The sequence below is a fragment of the Gekko japonicus genome, unplaced genomic scaffold, assembly GCF_001447785.1.
Source record: "Gekko japonicus isolate JY-2015 unplaced genomic scaffold, Gekko_japonicus_V1.1 scaffold547, whole genome shotgun sequence".
Taxonomy (NCBI): Eukaryota; Metazoa; Chordata; class Lepidosauria; order Squamata; family Gekkonidae; genus Gekko; species Gekko japonicus.
In genome coordinates, this window is record NW_015167551.1 from 438,952 (window position 1) to 460,111 (window position 21,160).

General features: G+C 46.2%; 1 protein-coding gene across 1 annotated transcript in view; it reads right to left on the minus strand.

Moving 5' to 3' along the window:
- KIAA0319L (KIAA0319-like ortholog) overlaps positions 1 to 21,160 on the minus strand; it is a 93,564-nt gene that overhangs the window by 2,678 nt on the left and 69,726 nt on the right. The window contains exons 11-20 of the mRNA XM_015413686.1: positions 19,891 to 20,014; positions 17,411 to 17,543; positions 16,348 to 16,496; positions 15,751 to 15,902; positions 13,110 to 13,248; positions 12,382 to 12,541; positions 10,671 to 10,813; positions 8,623 to 8,745; positions 8,311 to 8,401; positions 2,427 to 2,518 (exon numbers count right to left, since the gene is read on the minus strand). Coding sequence (XP_015269172.1) covers positions 2,427 to 2,518; positions 8,311 to 8,401; positions 8,623 to 8,745; positions 10,671 to 10,813; positions 12,382 to 12,541; positions 13,110 to 13,248; positions 15,751 to 15,902; positions 16,348 to 16,496; positions 17,411 to 17,543; positions 19,891 to 20,014 — 1,306 coding nt within the window. The remainder of the gene's footprint in view (positions 1 to 2,426; positions 2,519 to 8,310; positions 8,402 to 8,622; positions 8,746 to 10,670; positions 10,814 to 12,381; positions 12,542 to 13,109; positions 13,249 to 15,750; positions 15,903 to 16,347; positions 16,497 to 17,410; positions 17,544 to 19,890; positions 20,015 to 21,160) is intronic.

The following is a 21,160-nucleotide window of genomic DNA, read 5'->3' on the forward strand; positions in this document are numbered from 1 at the left end:
CCTGCTGAAATTGTGTTTATGTTTATGAATTTCAATGGCTTCCCTGTGTAATCTGGCACAGTAATTGGATGTGTTGCCCAGCATTTCAGTGTCTTGGAACAAGATACTGCGTCCTGCTTGAGTTAGGCTATGTTCAGCCACTGCTGATTTTTCAAGTTGGCCAAGTCTGCAGTGTCTTTCATATTCTTTTATTCTTGTCTGGATGCTACGCTGTATGGTCCTGATGTAAAGCTGTCCACAACTGCAGGGTATGCGGTATATTCCTGCAGAAGTGAGAAGGTCTGTGTTTTGCCGATTGTAGCATCTGTTGTATTTTTCTGGTGGGTCTGAATACTGTTTGTAGGTTGTGTTTTTTTCATAAGTTTTCCCATCTGATCAGTGATTCCTTTGATATATGGCAAAAACACTTTTCCTGTGGGAGATTGTTTTACCTTTGGTTTAATCGCTCTTCTGATTTCATTCTTGGAGTGGCCATTTGCTTGAACTGCGTGGTTTAGATGATTTAGTTCATCATTGAGAACGTGCAGTTCACATATCCGTCTTGCATGGTCTACTAATGTTTTGATTATGCCTCTTTTTGCCGAGGGTGGTGACTGGAGCTTAAGTGTAAATAACGATCCATGTGAGTTGGTTTTCTGTAGATCTTGTGACCGTCAAAAAACAAAAAATGCTCTACATCTTACAACAGCACTACAGATAAGATTAGAATTTCAACAGCCAATCCACATGCAGAAGAACCTCCTCAGGAAAGCTCCTCCATTAGCATCTCACAGCCTGGGAAACTCCTACAAGATAATGACTCAGCCCTACCCCACCTTCCTGGGTAGATATACATTACCTGCCTACCATTTTTCTTCTCAAATTGACAGAGTGCTCCATCTTTCTGTGTTATACGTCTGAGGATGCCAGTCACAGCTGCTGGCAAAACGTCAGGTACTACAAGGCCAAGACCACGGCCATACAGCCCAGAAAATCTACAACAAGTTAAAGCAATGTCTGCACAGGGAGATGGGAATGCTTGCTTGCTCTGGTGGCATTTCAAGTTGAGTTTCACTCTCGCCAATAGACAGGACCCATTTGCTACCGACAGTGAGCTGGGTTATCCCCATCAGTGGCTGAGCCTCAATTAAAGGGACGGGGGGGGGAGCAAGGCTGAGAGGCTGACGGAGTTTCAGGCACAGCTTCTCCCAGAAGGAGGAAGGCTTCCAAACTGCTGCCACAATGCTCTCTATGGTTGTCATTAAGCGCCTGAGCCACTACCTCCTATAGGAGGTAGTGCCTGAGCTCGGTTCACTTGGCTGGAACATCATTAAATGAGATAACACCATGATAAGGAATTACTTTCAGCTAGCAAACAACGTTTAAGGGCTGTGTGTCTCTCACCCGCCCTCTGTTTTCACTCAAACAAATCCTCTCTCAGAGAAGTCCATTTGTCAGGACTGCATGAAGGATCGGGATATTTCACACATTTCCTCCTGACTGAACTTTTTATAATATTTGTCCCTCACAAATGATATTTTAAAAAAACATTTCACAAGTTCTGCAGAGGAGCCCTTTGGAGCTGCATACCCCATTATATAATTTTAAAAGCAGCAAATCGTTCCCGTGGCCCATCTGATAAGGAAAACGACCCCCTGTGCCTGGAGCAAATGCCTGCAGCTGGCAGGACGCCTCTTTTCCTACATGCCAGCTATTCATTGTCTGCTAAAGCAGCAACTTCTTCTATTTCTACCACAATGGGCTGTGTGTGTGGAGAAGGTAAAGAAAGAGGGGAGAGCAGGATCTTTCCATTTCCAGAAAACACGATGATTAGTGTGAATGGCAGCTGGGCATATCCAGGACCCTGTGAGGCTTAGCTGATATGCTGCTGTAATACACAGGCTTACCATTTGCCAGGCGGTGGCAGGCGACCTCCCACCCTTTCCCTCCTGTGCACCATCGATTAAACAGGAGAAAAAATGAGGGGACACACATCACAGTGTCCATGACACTCTAGGAATTTCCTTTAATATCTATGGTCTTTGGCACAGGTAGCCAAAGGGTTGGCAACCCTCGATATATTGCCCAGGATGAGTACCTTAAAAAGCAAAACTGAGACATTCCTTCAGCACCCACCTGCTATAAAAGTGCTCCTGAACGCCTCTTGGAAATGCACCATCACTGGATAATACCCATTATAGAGGGAGAAAAAGTGACGGCCTTAGTTTTACAACCAGCATTTTCTGGCAAGCAGCCACCCTTGATAGACATATGGGTGGTGGTGGTGGGGAACAAATGTGTCCAACATATTTTAAATGGAATCACTGAAAATTCAGCTTTCCTGCATATCCCCCATTCAGCTGGGAGCTTCCCTCATGAATTAACACTCATGAATAGGAGCCTGTGCCAGCACTCTGACCAGGCCAGCCTCCTGCCTTATGTTTTACCTGCTTTGGGATTTGGTTTTAATTCCAGACTCTCTTGATCTGTGGCATCCAAGATCTTGTATTTGCTCTTTCTTTTGGGTTTTCCTTTCCGCCTTACACAGGAAAAAAGGAAGAAAGAAATAGGTCAGATGAGACACAATGTTCCTATGTAGGATGACTACCTAACCAGAGAGTCAAGGCAGTTAAATTAACATGCAGTTATTCTGAGTCCCAAACAGCTTGCCAAAATAACCATCCTTTGGAATCTTAAAGGCAACTTTACAGCAGCCTGGACTTCTGTAATCAATAGTATACTTTATCCAAAGCATGAAATGCTGGACATATCAACAAGTCTGAGAGAAATACTGTTTGTCACAATGAGATTAAAAACAAAGAAAAAGCACACATGAGCTGGCTTGGATCCAGATTACATACTTCTGTGGTCGGAAGGATTTCTGCTCACAGTGTGTGATTTTTTTGTCTCCTTCCGCCAGCAGCAGCCCAAAATGCCCCCTTGGAAGAGAGGAAACCCCCAGGAACAAGCGTTTTTGGGATATGTTTCAGGCAAGAAAACTGCACTCCATGAGTGGAAATCCTTGAGCCTGAAGAAACATCTAGTAGGGATTAAAGCCACAGAAATCAAACGTATCATGTGCATGCCAATCCATTCAAGTACAGTAGATTCAGTGGAAAGGGTTCATCAAACCCAAAGGTGGGTCCTCACTCACCCAACCATTGTGGGCTGAATCTCATACACAGAGCTCCTGACATGGCTGGCTAACTACACAGCTGGAACCCTTGAACACTCTCTTACCAGTGATTTGTTTATTGAGAGATGAAGAAGTTTCAAGCCCCCGAGAGCCCAAACGGCATAACCAAATACTCAAATTGACCCAAGGGGGTATTGAAAGCAGTATTATGTTCGTCCCCCTCTCAGATGCAAGCCCAAAAGTAAGCATCTCTCAAGTCCAGCTTAGTGAAAATGTGGCCCCGAGCGGTTTCTACCAGCAAGTCTTTTATTAAGGGGACGGGATATGCATTGGACATCGACACGGCATTCAAACCCTGATAATCTGTGCACAGTCTTAACCCTCCATCCTTTTTCTTCTGAAAGAGCACTGGAGCGGCAAAAGGTGAAGCTGCTGGCCGAATGAACCCCCAAGCCAAATTCTTATCAATAAACTTCCGCAATTCCTCTTTTTCAGCTGGACTCACAGAATACAATTTCCCCTTGGGCATTTTATGGCCAGGCAAGATTTTAATAGCACAGTCAGTGTTCTGGTGAGGGGGTAGTTCATCTGGCTCCCCCTCCTCAAATATTTTGGCCAAGTCTCTATATTCAGGGGGGATCTGATTCAGCTCCTCCTTGGCCAGACACACCCACTCCAGCACCGGCCACGGTCCCCCACCACTCCGGGTACCATTTATGTTCTTTGCAGCGGGGGTCCATGAACCGCAAGGTCCCTACACTCCACTGGATAAAGGGATAGTGCACCTTGATCCAGGGACTTCCCCAAACCATCGGGAACTTTGCCGAGGGGTTCACAATGAATGATCTTAACTCCCACTGAGAGCCTGCTCCCACTGGTAGGTGAACAGTACGATGCATGCATGGTTCCCCTTTCATAGGCATCCCGTCTAACTGGGAGAAAACTAAGGGTTCCTCCAGCTCTCATAGCTTGGGCTGATTAAATCTCGGGTACACCCGGAGTATGAGAGCCCACACTCAAATGTGGTTGTGAAGGGAGGGGTTGACTACAGTCACAGTCATGTAAAAGAAGGAGTAAGAGGTTCTCACTGATTCTGGCACAGGAGAGTTTCGGACCTGCTATTTAGCGCCCTTCACAGCAAGTCCCGGCCTTTTCCTGCTGGTTGTTGAAGCTCCTCCTCATTGGACGAGATGCTTTCCATCTCCTCTTTCCCTCCTGACTGGAGGACATTTGGTGGCTTGGGACGACCCCCGAGTGGCTTGCTCCTCTTCTCTGGTCCCTTGCATTCTTCCTTCTTGGTTCCTCCAGGGCTCTCGTGGGCAGGTGGTGGCAAAATGCCTAGGGGCCCCACACTTCAAGCACAGATCTCGTAGTCTTGATCCCAGGTAGTCCACCTGGTGTTCATCTGAGGTGAAAGTGTGGTCCCACTCTCTCAGGAACCTCTGGACCTGGAGCACGAAGAACACCAACTTTCCTGGGGTCCCGTTGAACACTGCTTTGAGTGAGTCTCTAGGGGCAGCAGGGCCAGAGAATGCCAGTGGTGGTTCTGGAGGGGCCTCAATGCCTGGGGGGACCCTTCTGTGCCACCTGCTCCCGCTTGTAGTCCCAAGCCTCGAAGCTCCTGCTGCAACACCTCCTGAATGATGTCCGCCAAGCCCCCGAGGGTCTTCTGGGTGTCCCGGACCAGTTCTGCCATCTCTGTTTGCAGCTCCTGCCAAACCTCCGTGATCTCCTCCAGGAGGCAGCTTTCTGCTTCTGCTCTTGCCATCAGCAAGCTTTCGGGGTCGTTGCAGAAGATCTCGGAGGGCCGATGGCAGTCTCCCTCTGAGCGCCATCACCAGACATCCATGCCCCCCCTGGATGGGGCAGCCCAATCTGGGGTGGTCCATCGGTGCAGCCTGAACCTGGGGGGCCTACACTTCGCTCCTTTTTCATCCTTCAGCTTTGGCCCCTCTACATGGTTGTCAGGGGTGCCTTTGAAGTCGGGTGATTTCGGAGGGGATGTAGTCCCCCTTTCCTCGCTTCCTTCGCTCATCGCTGTTGTGGTATAGCAGGTCGAGGAGAATGGAATTCTGACACTATGTCAGTCTCAAACTTACTCCCAACAACATTCTCCAAGCAGTGATTTGTTTATGGAGAGATGAAGATGTTTCAAGCTAAGACAATCTATGTCAGAACTTACCCTCTTGGCACCAGTTATGATATTATACAGAGTTCAAACAGCCCCCCCTTGTGACCAGTCCAATCACACCAACACAGTCAGCCCGCCAAAATCTACTATGCACCTAGCCCTCCCAAGCACCTGCAAGCGTATTATCTAGCAGTGTCTGGTGTCCAAGGTCAAGCGTGCATTCTTCCCAGAGGAGGGAGGCCCCACTTAACGCAGTTACAAGCTGGCGTGACTCTTAGCAAAGCGGTCTCCACACCCACACGCTCACATACCCCCCCTCCCAACCAGAATGACCCAGAACAATAGGCATACAGGATTAGAGAAAATTAAGAACTTCATGGCAAACGAGACCTGAGTTTGACACCCCACAGTGAGGAAAAGCATTTACTAGGCATGCTCATTTGGAGAGGAGAAATGGTTAAGCATCTCCCCACATCTTTTTTCCACTCACAATTTTATTCTCCTGAAGCTAGATTTGAGTCCAGTAGCACCTTAGAGACCAACAGGATTTTTTGGGGTATAGGCTTTCAAGATCTAACCAATCAATAGGGGTGTGCTTTCAGATCTTACCGAGCAAAAAAAATTCTGAAAAATACCTCATTGGTATTTTTCAGGTATATTTCAGCATCCCAAAGGTATCTGGGATTTTTTGGGAAAACTGAGGGGGAAATCCCAAAAATTTCCCAGATATATTTGTGAAGATTGGCAAAGCCTGAAAAACAGCTGAGAAGTGAGTTGGGTTTCTCTCTCTCTTTTTTCTTCTTCTCGCGTCTAATGGACCAAAAATCCCAAAAAATCCCGGATCTGAATACTTTACTGGTAATGGGATCTGGGATTTTTCAGGAGTTCTGAAATGTTTGGGGGTCCAATACAACTGAACCAGTGTTCCGTTTAAGCTGTGCCAGGCTGAGCTGGCGCACAAATTCCCAGCCCCCAGCTCACAGATCTGCAGCTCTGTGCAGGGCCAAGAAACTTCAGATTCAGATTAATACGGTCAAAGACCAGCATAAATCATATACATAAAAGAATATACATATAATAAAATATTTAATTTAAATTTGATAAAAGATACCATAGATTTAAATAAATATTATATTAAATTTAAGAACCACTGCTTAAAATAACTTTACGAATTTTGCTGGCACCTGCAAAAAACCTTGCGCCAAGAAGCTGTGGTTTGTGGATTTGCATCGGTAAGGAGCTTCCTAGTAATCTCAGGAGCAGGGCAGTCCGGTGGCTTTCTAAGGAAAGGAAGGATGCAGTTTGCACGAATGTCTTGGTAGAAATCACACTGATACAAGGCATGTTCTATAGATTCAACCATACCAGCTCCGCAGGGGCAAACCCTCTCATGCAGGGGGGCCTTTCTATATCTCCCCTCGACCACTGCGAAGGGGAGTGCTCTCCAACAAGCTTGGGAGAAAGTCCTGCGATGAGATGGTATCTCCAATGATGATAAATAAGCAGCTGGTCACAGGGCCACAGGGTGGAACAGGTAGAAAGCTTTAGGTATTTAGGGTTGATGTTACACTCGTCAGGGAGTAGGAAAGCGCATCATGATTTTATGGTCAATACTGGAAAAAACCCAGCTCAGGCCAGCTACCCATTTAAAAATATTTCCACCTAAAAGGAGGGCAATACATCCCTGCGGCACTTAAGCTCTTTCAGGCTAAAACTATATCCCAGCTGTTGTATGGCCAGGAAACTCACTGTCACCCCACTCCTGCCCGGCTACCTCAAGTGTGGGGGAGAGGCAAAAAAGCCAAGCCTCCCCCCCTCCCCACACACCAAATGAGGTCTCCTCCCCCAGGGAGGAGGAGCTGCCAGCCATTTAAAGAGAATAGCTGACAGGGCTCCCTTCCACTGCCCCCTGCTTGGGGGGGGGGGGAACAAAATGGAGCCCTGAAATGGCTGAGTGCCCTTTAAAGCCAGCAGGTCCACCTGCTGGCTGCTGGCTTTAAAGGGCGGGAACCCCTTCAAGGCTCCCCCCCCCCATTTAGAAGCGGGGGAAGTGAAACGGAGTCCTGAAACGGTTGTGTGCCATTTTAAGCCAGCAGCTGGCACGTGGACCCTCCGGCTGCTGGCTTTAAAAGGTGGGAAGCAAAGAGCTCCATTTTCGCTTCCCTCAGTTTGAAAGTAGGGAAAGGGAAAGGGAGCCCTGAATGGTTGCCCCATCTTGCGAATCTGCCTGTCATCTGCTGGCTTTAAAGGGCAGGAAGCCATTTCAGCCCTCCAGTAGAGGGGGCCTCTCTTTCTTTCCTTTTTCTTCTTCTTTTCACCCCTGCCTGCCTTCCTTCCTCTCTCCCCATCTATTTGCTTCATTTCTATTTCTTTCTTCCCCTTTCCATTTTCCCCTTTCTTTGTTTTCCTTCTTTCCCTTTCTTTCTCCCTTTCTTTCAATTTCTTCCCACTTCTTTCAATTTCTTTCTCTTTCTTTCCATTCTTTCTTTCTTTTTCTTTCTCTCATTCTTTCTTTCCGTTTCTCTCCATTCTTTCTTTTCCTTCCTTCCTTCCTTCCTTCCTTCCTTCCTTCCTTTCTTCCTTCCTTCCTTTCTTCCTTTCCCTTTTCAAAAACTTTCCCTTTTTTCATGTTTGTATGTTTCTAACCTTGAAGTTATTTTTTTTTTAAAAAATAGGTGTGCTCACAACTTTTATGCTTGTAGATTTTTTTGGCTCACAAGGTAGGATTTCTGCTCACAACAGCTGACAGCTTAGAGGGAACACTGACCTGAACCAAAAAATACAGAGAGAAAAAATTGCACACTCCTATTCGAGAGTCAAAGCTTCCTTTGTCAGACCAACACAGCCACCCTCTGAAACTATGTCTTGAAGCTGTTTTTCTTGTTATAAAACGATACCAGGGCCCTGTTATGCATGTCTGAATGCAAGATGTAGTCAAGACGCCAAAAAAGTTTGATCTCACTAGAAACACTAAGGCAGGATTTGAAGCTGGAGAAAGCGGTGCCAAAATCTGCAAATGGACTTGCAAAGAAGTGCCTTCAGAGGGGCTTGCATCATCACTCACTTCTTGCAGCAGCAGACGACAGCCCAGGAGAAGATCCCAAAGGAGACCACAATGACGAAGGAGGCGATGACAACGTACAGCACGCTCCAGTCTGGCAGAAAGATGGGAATGTGATCTGAGTGTCAGGAATACTACAAGCAAAGTGCTTCCCCAACACCCTCCCCTAATTGTGGTTCCTTCTCCATAATGCTACAGAAGCCAGAGATGGGAACAGACTCAGACCATGCTCTTAACAAAAAGCTCTTTGCAGGATGCAGTTGCATGGCTTAATTTGTAGCCCTAAGAAGGGCACACAGACTTGAGCATACGTACCACAGTTGCTCTCCCCATCGCTGATCTGAACTTTGATAAAGTTCTCCATCCAGAAAGGGTCACAGACACAGCGCTTGGTGAAGGAGTCACAGTGCCCATGTTCTGAACAGTTCAGCTGGCATGCTGGGGAAGAAGGCAGCAGAGTCAACTGTCACGAGCAAACCTGAGCACCCAAGTGGCATAGTCAAACAGATGGGGTTGGGTATTAAAAGGAAGGCCTGCTTGCTTCAGAGCCTCGAGAGAGCAGAGCTTAAACCTCACTTCTTCCCACTGCCATGGGCATACGTAAAGGACACACTTGCTGATCATTTGCAGGGTAGTTCAAAAAGTTATTGGTTAGTCAATCATTCAGCTCAGAAGTTTGCAGGTCAGCAGGTTTTGCCTACAAATTGAGATGTGTCACATTTCTCACTCCCATGCAAAGAAACCAACCCAGCCGGCTGCTCTCTTACAATCAGGAGACATGGCAGAGTAGCAGTGTGTCAGGCAAGGACTGGGAAGATCCAGGTTCAAAACCTCCGTCTGCTGTTAAGCCAAGTGGCTGACCTTGAGCCAGCCCCCCCCCTCCACTTAACTCACAGGATTGCTGATAAAATAAAACAGAGGTTAGAAGGACCGTGCATGCTAACCCAGATCCTCTTGGAGGATGGGTGGCACAAAATACAGTAGACAGACTTACAAGGGTGGACTGGGGAGCGTCCAGTCCAAATTTCACCACCAGCACAAACTCCCTCAGATGCCCTTGGACAGACCTCTAACTCTTCAGCCACACTCCACAAATACGGGGATAGGAACTCTGGTCTAGCATGCAGGACTACTGTAATGATTACTGAGATAGAGGCATGTATCCAATCATCCAAGGATTTTGCAGAGTGGCACCTTCCCATTTCCCTCTCCTGTTACAACCCCCCCCCCCAAAAAAAACCTTTGTTCCCGGAAGACTCTCAGGAAAAGCATCAGTGGCAAAGAGATTTGCAATGGGAAGGGTGAAACCAGCATTTGCCCCCTCTTCCACAAACAGAAATCTCTTATTGCTGGAGGAGGTGCATTGATGGATACAAAATGCTCTGATCAGCTGAAATGGTCTGCCTGCGCAGGGACAATGAATGGAGCTAACAGCATGGCAAAGCCATTGCTGCCCAGTTGCATACACACACTCGGATCTTTTACTTTCAGTTTCACTGGGGTGGTGAACCTGCACCTGGACTCCCAAGGCTGCAAGTAGGGGATCAAATGATAGAATATTCTTCAATGGAAAAAAATTATCTGTCCACAGAACACTAGCTACCCTGGTTTTCTCTCTGGCATACTACCTTTTTATGGGCATGATTCTTTTTTTAATATGGAAGAATATTCCGTTTTGTGAGACTCCCTCCCCTCATTGTCTGAAATGGTACAGCTCAGATACAGGCTGACTGTCTCAGTAAGAATTAGGCATTTGTCCCAGTGCTATCCCTGGTCTAACCATTGTTTGAAGCACTGCAAAGGTTTCAAAACTGCTAACAGAGGAAAGTGCGAAAATTATGTACGCTACAGACAATATTACTTCTATCAACATTGGGGGGGAAACCACCATCAGCTCAAGTGCTTTTGTTAGAACAGCTGAGAACAGAATACACCTAAATCAGTCTCTTGAGAATTCATTCAAGGGCTGCACAGGAGAGAGCCCTTCTGCTTGGAGGTAGCAACAGAAGGGCTCTCATTGGAAGGAAATGGGATGTGGTGATAGTATGTAGAGAGCCAGTTTGGTGTCGTGGTTAAGTGGGCGGACTCTAATCTGGGAGAACCGGGTTTGATTCCCCACTTGGCTGGATGACCTTGGGAAAGCCGTAGTTCTGATAAGAGCTGTTCTTGAAAAAGAGCAGTTTCTGTCAGAGCTCTCTCAGCCCCACCCACCTCACAGGGTGTCTGTTGTAGGGAGGGGAAGGGAAAGGAGTTTGTAAGCCGCTCTGAGACTCCATTGGGTAGTGAAGTGCGGGGTATAAATCCAATCTCTTCTTTTTCTCTATGTGGTAAAGGCAGCCACCCTAGCCATTCCCTCAACTTACTGACTGTGTTGATCTCCAGTGCTCTGAAAATGAGGAAGTCCGACTGTTGCTTCCGCAGTTCATTCCGGAGAGTCGACGCAACATCATGCCCTTTGAAGATCTGGCGAGGAGGCTGGTTCTTCACATAGAATACCATCTTGGTGCTGCAATGAACAAGAAAACTGGATACACAGGGAGCAAAACAAAAGGTGGCTGGCCTGAATTACTGCTGCAGGGTGAAGGAAGGACAAAAGAAAGGCTCCCGTAATACAAAATCTTCAGCAACCTGCAAAGCATTTCTTGTCCCCTGCTCTGCCCCCTCCTCCTTTCCATTAATTCCCCACCTTTTTGCCAATAAACAAGAAGTTAAATCTGGAAGCCAAATAATTATGCAAAAACAAGGGGCTGTGCACATGCACATCTGCTCCATTTGCATGATTTATTTACATTGCAGACTTCAGATTTTTTTTCCAGGGTGGAAAGTGCATAGCTCTGCTTATAAGGACAATGAGTGTTAAGTCTCCTCCCCCCCTTTTTAACCAGTGATCCAAACAAGCAGTCACAAAGACAAGTTTTGCAAAACTCCATGATGTCTTCTTGGCAAGGGAAAAACTACAGACAGACAGACGGAGGGAGGGAGGGAGGGAGAGACCGACCGACCGACCACTGAACAGGGGAAAAAATGTAACTGTGACCCATTTACTTAATGCTTTCCTTCCTGCAGCCAAGTCTATATTGATCAGAAGCAAACTTCTTCCTCTTCCACTTGGGGAAAGATCAGTAAATGACTGGCCTTAGACAAGGCCTTAGGATGGTAGGAGAGAGATGACAACACTAGAACTAAACACCTGCATTTCTCAGCTGAAGCCTTTCAGGGAAAAGTTTCTTTCAGGCCATTGAAAAATGACCTTCACATTAGTGCACCAGAAACTACAAAATTTGTGTCCAGCAGAACCTTAAAGAATAGCACAATTTCCCAGGGTATAAGCTTCCATGAGTCAAAGCTCATCTCGCCATATAACAAAAAGGTCACTTTGGGGGAACCTGGAACAGACTGGCAAAAGTAGTAGTAACATCAAGGAAGACTGGGTGACCTTCTATCTCCAACCCCAATGTGTGGCTGTTCTTTGGTGGTGGGAAGTGCCCTCGACTCACAGCTGACTTACGGGAACCCCGGAGGATTTTCAAGGCAAGAGGCAAAAAGGGTGGGTTGCCGTTGCTGGCCCCTGCGTAGTCACCCTGGATTTCCTTAGTGGTCTCCCATCCAAGCTTCCAAGATCTGGTGAGACTAGCCTAGCCTGGGCTATCCTTTTCAAAGGATTTATTTGCATACCAGGTGGGGCTTAGAAGCCAAGCTTTGGAGAAGGATATTCAGCAAATTAAGAACATCAGTACTGGTTTCCAGATTCAGCTCTTTATCCTTCACTTATGATGAACTTCAAGTCACTTGATTGCATTGCCAGACCTACGCAGAGCCTTAAAAAACTTGGGAGAGCTGGTGGGATATAGTGGCTGAGGTCTGTCACCGATTCAAATCTTGCCTCAGGCAAGCTGCTGCTTTTCAGCCTCAGCTTTCCTATCTGCAATATGGGGATAATGATACTGACCTGCCTGTTATCAGTATTTTTTCCATCTCCTTAAAAAAAAACAGCTGATGATGCCTTCCTGGATTGCGACTAAGACAACAAAATTCAAAGAGAGGGCGAAAGCTTCTCCCCCCATGGCTTCCTACCTCTGCTCAGTATAGGGCTGAATCTTCTGCACAGTGATGTCCGAATCCAAGACGCCCAGCAGAACACCTATCTGACGGATGAACATACCCTTCTGCCGTTCTGTCAGCTGGCTGACATTCACATCAAGGATTATCTCCACGAGGTTGTTTTTCCTTGGATCTGGAACATGCAGCGATTGCAGTAGGAATGGTCAGAAACAAGGAATGCCCTTTAATTACATATTACACTTCCTGCCTCTGCCCCTACTGATAGCTTATTGGATGTGACCTTCTTTGCCCATGAACACACTGCCTGCCTTGTACCTGGCCACTCAAGCTTTTGAAGTAAACAAACAGCTGACTGTGAACACACATGGGGTTTCGCTCATGTACTGTGTGCTGGAAGTAAGCATCAGTGAATGCAGTGGGACTTACTCCTGAGTAAGCATGCATAGGACTGGACTATGAGTCACTTGGGTTACATATAACCAGACCAATACAGAGCCTTAAGCCTGGACAGCTGGTTAGGTGCAGTGGCAAACACTGTGAGCTGGGAAGTCCCTAGTCCAAATATCCCCATATTAGGTAGCCTAAGACACACCACTGTTTTTCATCCTCAGCCTTCCTATCTGCAATATGGTGGTCATAATATGGGGGTCATGACTCTGGCCCTCTTGTTATAACGATCACATAGATAAAGGCTGAGAAGTAGATGAGCAGCTGCACTTCCCTCAGAGTGAGATCCTCACCAGGCTTCACTTCTACGGTGGCTCTGTCTGTGTCACTTTCTCCTTTGGCATCTGTAACTTTAAGATGAAACATGTACGTCCCTTCCACCAGGTTGGAGAGGAAAAGCACCGGGTGATGATCTGAATTATTTAACACCTCCTGTATTTAACAAAAAGGGTGCCCATGTGTGTTAAAAGATATACAAAGGCAGCATATTTTTCATCCCAGTGCAATATAGTATAGAATGCACATAATATAGAATGCCAGCCCAGGGAGTTCCCTCTCCCCAGACAGGAACAGATGCAATACCCAGAAGCACTTCCCATGCAACCTCATTGATATCCGTTGAAAATCCTTCGTAGAGAGGAGAGCTGGAAGCAGGGTTGTCTTTCATGATTTCTGGAAAGAATCTAGAAGTGCATCAAAAACCTGTCCAACAGAAGGCTGGCCATCAGTCCAACCTCTGTTTAAAGACCTCTGTAACAGAAACCCTAAAGCCTTATTAGGGCTCTAGAGTGCCACCTAGAACATCTGGGATCTTGGATGCAGGGGGGTCTACATTAGAATAACACATTTATTTCCATTTGACATTGGGCCATCCTGCCAAACATAATAACTTTTAGACAAAGGACAAGGTGGTTGGGACCAGACCACCTATTTATCATGAAAATCCACAGCCATTATCAGATGCTTGAGGGGTGGGACTATCATTTTAAATAACTTTCCGATTGCTAACAGTAGCCTCTGACATCAGAGATGGAGATTTGCATGGGATGGGCTAAATCAACGTGTCACTCTTAGAGAGGAGTCTGGCTTAGGTCTAATTCCAGTGACCATAAATATTTGGACATTTGGGATTTTCCTTTGTCATTACAAGAAACTGGGGGGCCCCAGAGGTTGGGTAGGGGTTAAAGACTCCTCCAACATCTTGTTACTGCAAGAAACTCTGTACATGCTCTGAAGAACCTGCTACCGCCTAGGTAACATACATAGCTGAATTAGATCAACTATTACTCTTTATTTAAAGACTATGTGCCTGGCTACTGTGTACCTTTTCATTATACTTTTGTTTTGCCCTTCTCCCATCTCTTTTTTCAATGCAGCCACCCTTTCCCCCCCCCTTTTATAAAGTTATTTTTGCTTCATTTAGTACAATCTATTTTTCTGGGATATTTCTCTTAATCTCTTCCCTACATGCTAGATTGCACGGGTGATATGTAGTTTGTTATTAGGTATTTTCCAAGGTTTCTACCCTGTTACTTCATTACTGGTCTAGTACTGCTCTACAAGGATACCTTCTCAGTGGGTTAGTCTAGATGTTCTCATGAGATACCTGAATCATGGTGACTGGTTACCAGGGTGCTTTCCAGGGAACCCTTGGTCTAAGGGAGTTTCCCAGCAAGGAAAGGACCCCCCCCCCCCATAACAACCTTCTGTGAAAGAGTCCGCCATCTCCGCAGGGAAATCTGTTCCAATGCTAAACAGGTATTAGGGCAAAAAGGTCTCATAAAACCTACTTCCTTTTAATTTTCACCCATTAGTCCTAGTCCTACCCTCTTAGAGCAGTGATGGCGAACCTTTTAGAGACCGAGTGCCCAAACTGCGACCCAAAACCCACTTATTTATCACAAAGTGCCAACACGGCAATTTAACCTGAATACTGAGGTTTTACTTTAGAAAAAACAACTCACACATTAACTTAAGATGATCCAAGCAAAGTAAGGAAAGCAATCCCAAATGCTTTCATTTACTTAAAATTATTTGGCAGAGAATTCGACACTTTAATGATGGTCTGGGCCTGGCTGGGGCGATGGCACGCGTGCCCACAGAGAGGGCTCTGAGTGCCACCTCTGGCACCCGTGCCATAGATTCGCCACCACTGCTCTAGAGTAAGGAAAAAAGTCTAGGTCCTTCTGCCTGACAACCCTTCAGATCTTTGAAGGCAGCAGTCGTGGCAGCCCTTAACCTTCTCGTTGTCCAAGCGAAACATGCCCAGCTCTTTCAGTCTTCATGGGGCTTCAGCTTTCAGATCCCTCACCATCGTGGTCACCCTCCTCTGGACATGCTTCACGTTTGCCAACCACCTTCTTAAAATGTGGTGCTCAGAATCGGACACAGAACTCCAGATGGGGCCTGAGCAGTGCAGAATACTTCCCATGATCTGGACAGCAAGCTTCCCTTACGGCTTCCCATCTAGGTGCCCTTTCTTGTAGCCAGGACTTGTAAAGAATGAATGACTGGCCTCTCAACCTCGGGATCGGAGCAAAATTCAGCTTTTGATGTTGGGGGATTGGTAGCCTTCATTCAGAACTTAGATTTAAAAAAATAAGTACAAAGAGATATGGTCATCTGACATAACTGCAAACAGGATAAAAAACCAGGAACACTTCAAGAGGCAAGAGGGACAGTTTTAAAGATTATACAAATCATACCAAACATATAACACGAGGTACAGCTGCCGTTATGGGGCTCCTCTGTGGAACAGGTTATAGAAAGTTTTTGCCAGGTTCTGAAGAACAATTCTAGTGCATAGGACTGTATTTCTCTATGAGCTAAGCACAAGCTAGGTATATTCTCTGACCTTCAGCTAAGCCATGACAGATCTTCTGCAGATATGTCAACACTACAGAATACAAAGGGACACCATTTCACATTACCCACCCCAGCCGCAGGGCTGCTTTCATCCCGAGTCCACAGAAAACTGATGATTCCCTTGTCATCTGTGGATCTCGACCCATCGAGCTCAGCTGTGTTTCCTGGAAGGGTGATGACAATGTTCCCAGCAATTTTTGCAATGGGGGGCTTGTTCATCTCTGAACAAAAAGGAGAACAAAGTTGGAAGTTAGAATAGTAAAGCAGCAGAAGTGGTTTGCCCATGACCATTGGCCACATTGTTTGCCAGCTGGGGGACAGTGTGAGATGTAAGACCTGGTTCTGTCCTCCACCATGACCTCTGTAGCACAAGACCAGCCAAGCTATCTGAAAACGTTAACAGCTTTCAAGCAGATGTCACAAATGAAAACTTAACCAAGGATTAATTACGTGATCAATTCTGACAATGGCTAGAACCATTCTCCCTGCCCTCTAAGCTTCATTTGCAGGGGAGTTTCTGCATGTAACAGTATTCACGCATGTGAGGTATGCCTGCAAAGCAGTACAGCCCAGACACACAAGTTGACCATCTCAGTCAATTTTGTGAAGCCCAGCCTTCACAAAAGGCCACCCCCCAAAATGCCTCTGCACTCTCCAGCTACACACCTTCCTTGACAATGACCATCACCGAACTCTGGCTCTGCAAGTTCCGCTCGTCTTTGACCGTCAATGTGAATTCATACGTTCCGACCTCCAGCCCAGTTACTGTGGTGATGCTGCTGTTGGCATTCTCCAGTTTCACGCCATCTGGGCCCCTGGTCAAAACTCAAAAGGTTTAGCCTGGATGGTACATCACAGAAACTCTAGCCCGGAGAAAAGAGGCAGTGGGATGGTGGTGGTGGTGGTTGTTCTCTTGGTGCTCTTACATTCTCACAAGATGCCAGACTTCCACATAAAAAGGTAAAGGTTCCCTTGCTCGAAAGCCAGTCGAGTTCGACTCTAGGGTTACGGTGCTCATCTCCGTTTCAAAGTCAAAGAGCCAGCGCTGTCCGAAGACGTTTCCGTGGTCATGTGGCCGGCATGACTAAACGCCAAGGCGCACGGAACGCTGTTACCTTCCCACCGGAGTGGTGCCTATTTATCTACTTGCAATTTCTTGCTTTCAAACTGTTGGTTGGCAGGAGCTGGAACTAGAGATGGGAGCTCACTCCGTCATGCGGCAACCCGGGTCTCGAACTGCTGAACTACTGACCTTCCACAGCCTGCAGTTCAGCGTCTTAGCCACTTGAGCCACCGCAGCTCCTTCCACATACTTCCACATAATGTAAAAGGCCCATACCTTTGTTTGGAACATGAGATAAATTAGGATGTAACACTGAAAACTCTGGGGGGTGGGTGGGAGGGAAGGGAAAAAGAGAGAAACAGAACTGTTCCCTCAGTTCAGACCAAGCCCCAGAATGTTTTCTTTAGAAAATTTCCCCAACTCAGCTGGAGCCCCTGTAATTCTGCCACATGCGTTGCCTATTGGGTTGGGCAGGCCCTGCTTAAGGCAAACCTAATTTTTGCAGCCTGTGCAGATGTGCATGTTTTGGAGGTGGTGGACAGTATGCCAATAAAAGGTATGACTGACTGACTGACAGGTGGCGGAGAATGGGTTGTAGGGTTCCTCCTCTTTTTAGTGTGCAACATCAGGCACGTGCACAAGTGTGTATGTAAGAAAGATGCCTACCTGGTTTTTTCCCAAAGGTAAGAGACTATCTTCTGGTCATCTGAGCTCTTGCTGCCATCTAGAGTGGTGCTGTCCACTGGGAGGGTCAGCTCTTTGTCTGGACCCGCATCTGCCTCAGGAGGTTTGTTGTTTTCTGGGCAAAAAGTCACAAAACGAGATGAGAGTAAAGGCAGACACGGGGAAGGAACCAAACAAGGAGAATTCACGCAAAGTGGCCTTGTGTTCCCAGAACACTGTTCCATCTAACTTAGTTCTAGCTGACTATGGACCAGCTGTGCCTTGCCAGGATCTCAGATAAAAATAAGTTCTTCTTCATCACCTGCCACCAGGGACCTTCTACGTACAAAAGTCTCACTATGGGTCCTTTGTAAACAAACAGTAAAATAAAACAAGTCTGTGCAGACCAGTTTCTTAACCAATGATTTGGAAGTGGGTCCAGAATTGCACACTCCTTCCCAGTTCCAAATTCTGGGCAAAATGGGGATCTGGCTGGCCTTGACTATGGTGAAGGTTGAAGGTAAGGACTGTAAGGAAAGCAGCCCCTGAGCCGTGGCTTCCTCCTGATCTCTCAATCACTGTTAAGAAATGTGGTTCTCTGAAACAGACCCAAAAGTGCAGACCCTTTGATTCTGGAACGGCTCAATAATGAGTACCTGAAAAAAAATGGGCAGGCAGCAGATGATGAATATAGAAAGCTGAGGGCATTTATGTGAAGCAACCTCAGTCCATTCAAAGAACACACTTCTGTATATGCAGCAGGGCTTTTGAATATTCTTTTTCCTGATTGTTACTGTGCACAGTAAGCTTCTTCTGAAACTGAAGGAATTTATTTTGTAATGCAGGTAAGGAAGGACTGTCATCTTGGATAAAACTGATCTAAAAATAATAATAATCAAAACTGCAAACCTTTCCCACTGGCATGAATGGCAGAGTTAAACAGCCGATTTTAACTCTTTCCAGTTGAAATCAATGGGATGTACATGGGCTCATCTTTGGCTGGATGGTGTGCACACAACTTACCAAACGTGGTTAAAAAAGCATGTTGGATTATGGCCAAATAGTCCAACAAAGTGCACTGGGACCAGTGTTCCCTCTAAGCTGAGTTAGTGTGAGCTAGCTCAGTTTTTTGCCTCCTGCTCACACATTTTTGTCTTGGCTCAGGAAGGATGGCTCCAGAGCAAACTAATTTATGCAGGAGCCAAATCGCTCGGTCACAACTTTAATGCCAGTAGCTCACGAAGTAGAATTTTTGCTCACAAGACTCCGCAGCTTAGAGGGAACATTGACTGGGACATGACATAATCGGATCTAAACATTTTGGCTTTCAAATATACAGTTGAGAGCCAGTGTGGTGCAGTGGTTTGAGTGTCGGACTAGGATCTGGGAGACCCACGTTAGAATCCCCACGATGCCATGGAAGCTCAGTGGGTGACCTTGGGCCAGTCACACATTCTCCGCCTAACTTATCCTGCAGGATCACTCTGAGGACAAAACAGAGGAGAGGAGAATGATGTAATCCACTTTGCATCCCCATTGGGGGAAAAGATGGGAGAGAAATTAAGTCAAATAAAAAATAAAATAATTGGGAATGAGTGGTCATTTTTCCTGTCTCTGGTTTAGACTGAAAGTCTGCCCGTAAGGGTTTAACTACTAGAAAATGTTGGGTGGGGGACAGTAAAAAGAGAGAGATCTCTTGTAGATTCTTTTTAAATCTAGAAATGCTTTCAAGCATTTTTGTTTTATTTACATAACTTGGACCTTCCCATGTGGCCCAATGAAGGCCCACTGATTGTTGTGAGGATAAAAAGGAGGTGAGGAGAATGATATAAGCCACTTTGGGTTCTCAATGGGGAGGAAAAAGAGCATAAATGAAGTAAACAAACAACTTATTCAATGTTCATATGAAATTCAATTGCCCTACACACACGAAGCAATCTAAGCAAGTCTTTGAACTGTCTCATTTGATTTAATGGGGCTTACTCCCAAGAAACTGGTTTTAAGATTGCACCGCCAGCCTCTTTATCCTGCCCTGGCCTAGACAATGAAGAATTTGTAGAACAAATTCAAAACTTGAGAGCATTATATACAATGGACAGTAAACAACTACTCTATGCATAGAATATTTTATTTTCCCACATTCTTCTCCTTTCCTGCAGCTCATTCCAGTCCCTAGAATGACCATTACTGGCATTGCAGGATCTGTGAAGAGAACAGCTGCAAGTGCTGGTGGGCAGGACTGAGGAGGAAAGAGGGAATGAAATCAAGGCTTTCCTTGATAGAGCAGTGCTTGTGGAAGGGGAAGCAATTTTACCTCCGTCCTCCTCCTCTGTCTCTCCAGCCCAATGCTGCCTCGCTGTTCCTCTGTGCAGCCCCCCAACCCCAGGAGCTATCTTTACAGGGCTTGGAAGGGGCTGCAAAAACAGAGGGAGTGGCATTCTATGCACAGAGTAGCAGGATATTGCCCTCCTAGTTAAGCTTACCAGGCTGCACGATCACAGTCACCTCGGCAGTGGACTGGTGGCCAGCAGAATCTGTCACCATCAGCTGGTAGGTGTAGTCACCTTCACGCATTGCAGAGAGCTGCAAAGTCGATGTCCTCACTCCCTTGGAAACAAGTCCACAAATCCAAGAATTACATTCTCTACTTTGCAAAGACAGGGAAGAACGAGGAGACAGGTAGCAGACTGCCCAGGTCATGCAGATATTATTGAGCATCTCAGACTGACATTCTAGGTCAAGGCAGACAATAAATGCCATTTGATACAACAGTGAACAAGAGAGTTTATCACCTATTCAGACCGTTTGCCTTGGATGTTCAGGATTAACCCAAAGACCTCACTTCAAAGAAACGCAGTCACCCGCTTTATCCTGAAGGCAAGGAATGTGCTTATAGGAAGGCAAAGTTCTCAGAGCTCCCATTTGTGAGCCTGCTTTTGACTCGGAAAAATCTTGGATAAGAAATTAGATATAGACAGCAAAATGAGAAAATGGGATTTCTTAACTACGGACAGAGTGATATAGGGGTAAGGCGGTAGGATTGGACAGGGGGAAATTACCAAAAATGGAAGATAAGTAAAAGAACAAGAAAGCCTCAAACTGGTGCTGAGGGGAAAACAACAACATTGGAATGGAAGTCATAACGAGCCCAACAAGTTTCAACTCGAAAATCTTCAGATTTAATTAAAAGGAACAGAGAGAATATTTTTAAGAGCTGAAAGTGTTCTGAGAAAGGTTCTGCTTCTCCTGGTGTGCACACATATGCTCACATACACAAACAACCCCTATCACTTGTCCCACTACTGTCTTGGTCAAAAAAGTATGACAAGTTTTTTGTCTTGGTCAAAAAAGTATGACCGGGTTTGATTCCCCACTCCTCCACTTGCACCTGCTGATGTGACCTTGGGTCAGTCACAAGCTCTGGCACAGCTGTCCTTGAAAAAGAGCAGTTTGTGTCAGAGTTCTCTCAGCCCCACCCACCTCACATGGTGTCTGTTGTGGGGAGGGGAAGGGAAAGGAGTTTTCTAAGCCGCTCTGAGACTCCAAGTGAAGGGCGGGGTATAAATCCAATCTCTTCTTCTTCTTCACACTATAAAAGCCTTGTATGTTAACAACAAAATCTTAATAAAATGTTTGAAAACTGGGGGGGGGGGGGGGGGATTCAGCTGCAAAACACCCCCCCCCAAAAAAAATATAAAAGCCTGCCGGTTGTTTACCACAGGTTGAAAGTAGGATGAGTGATTACATCACAAA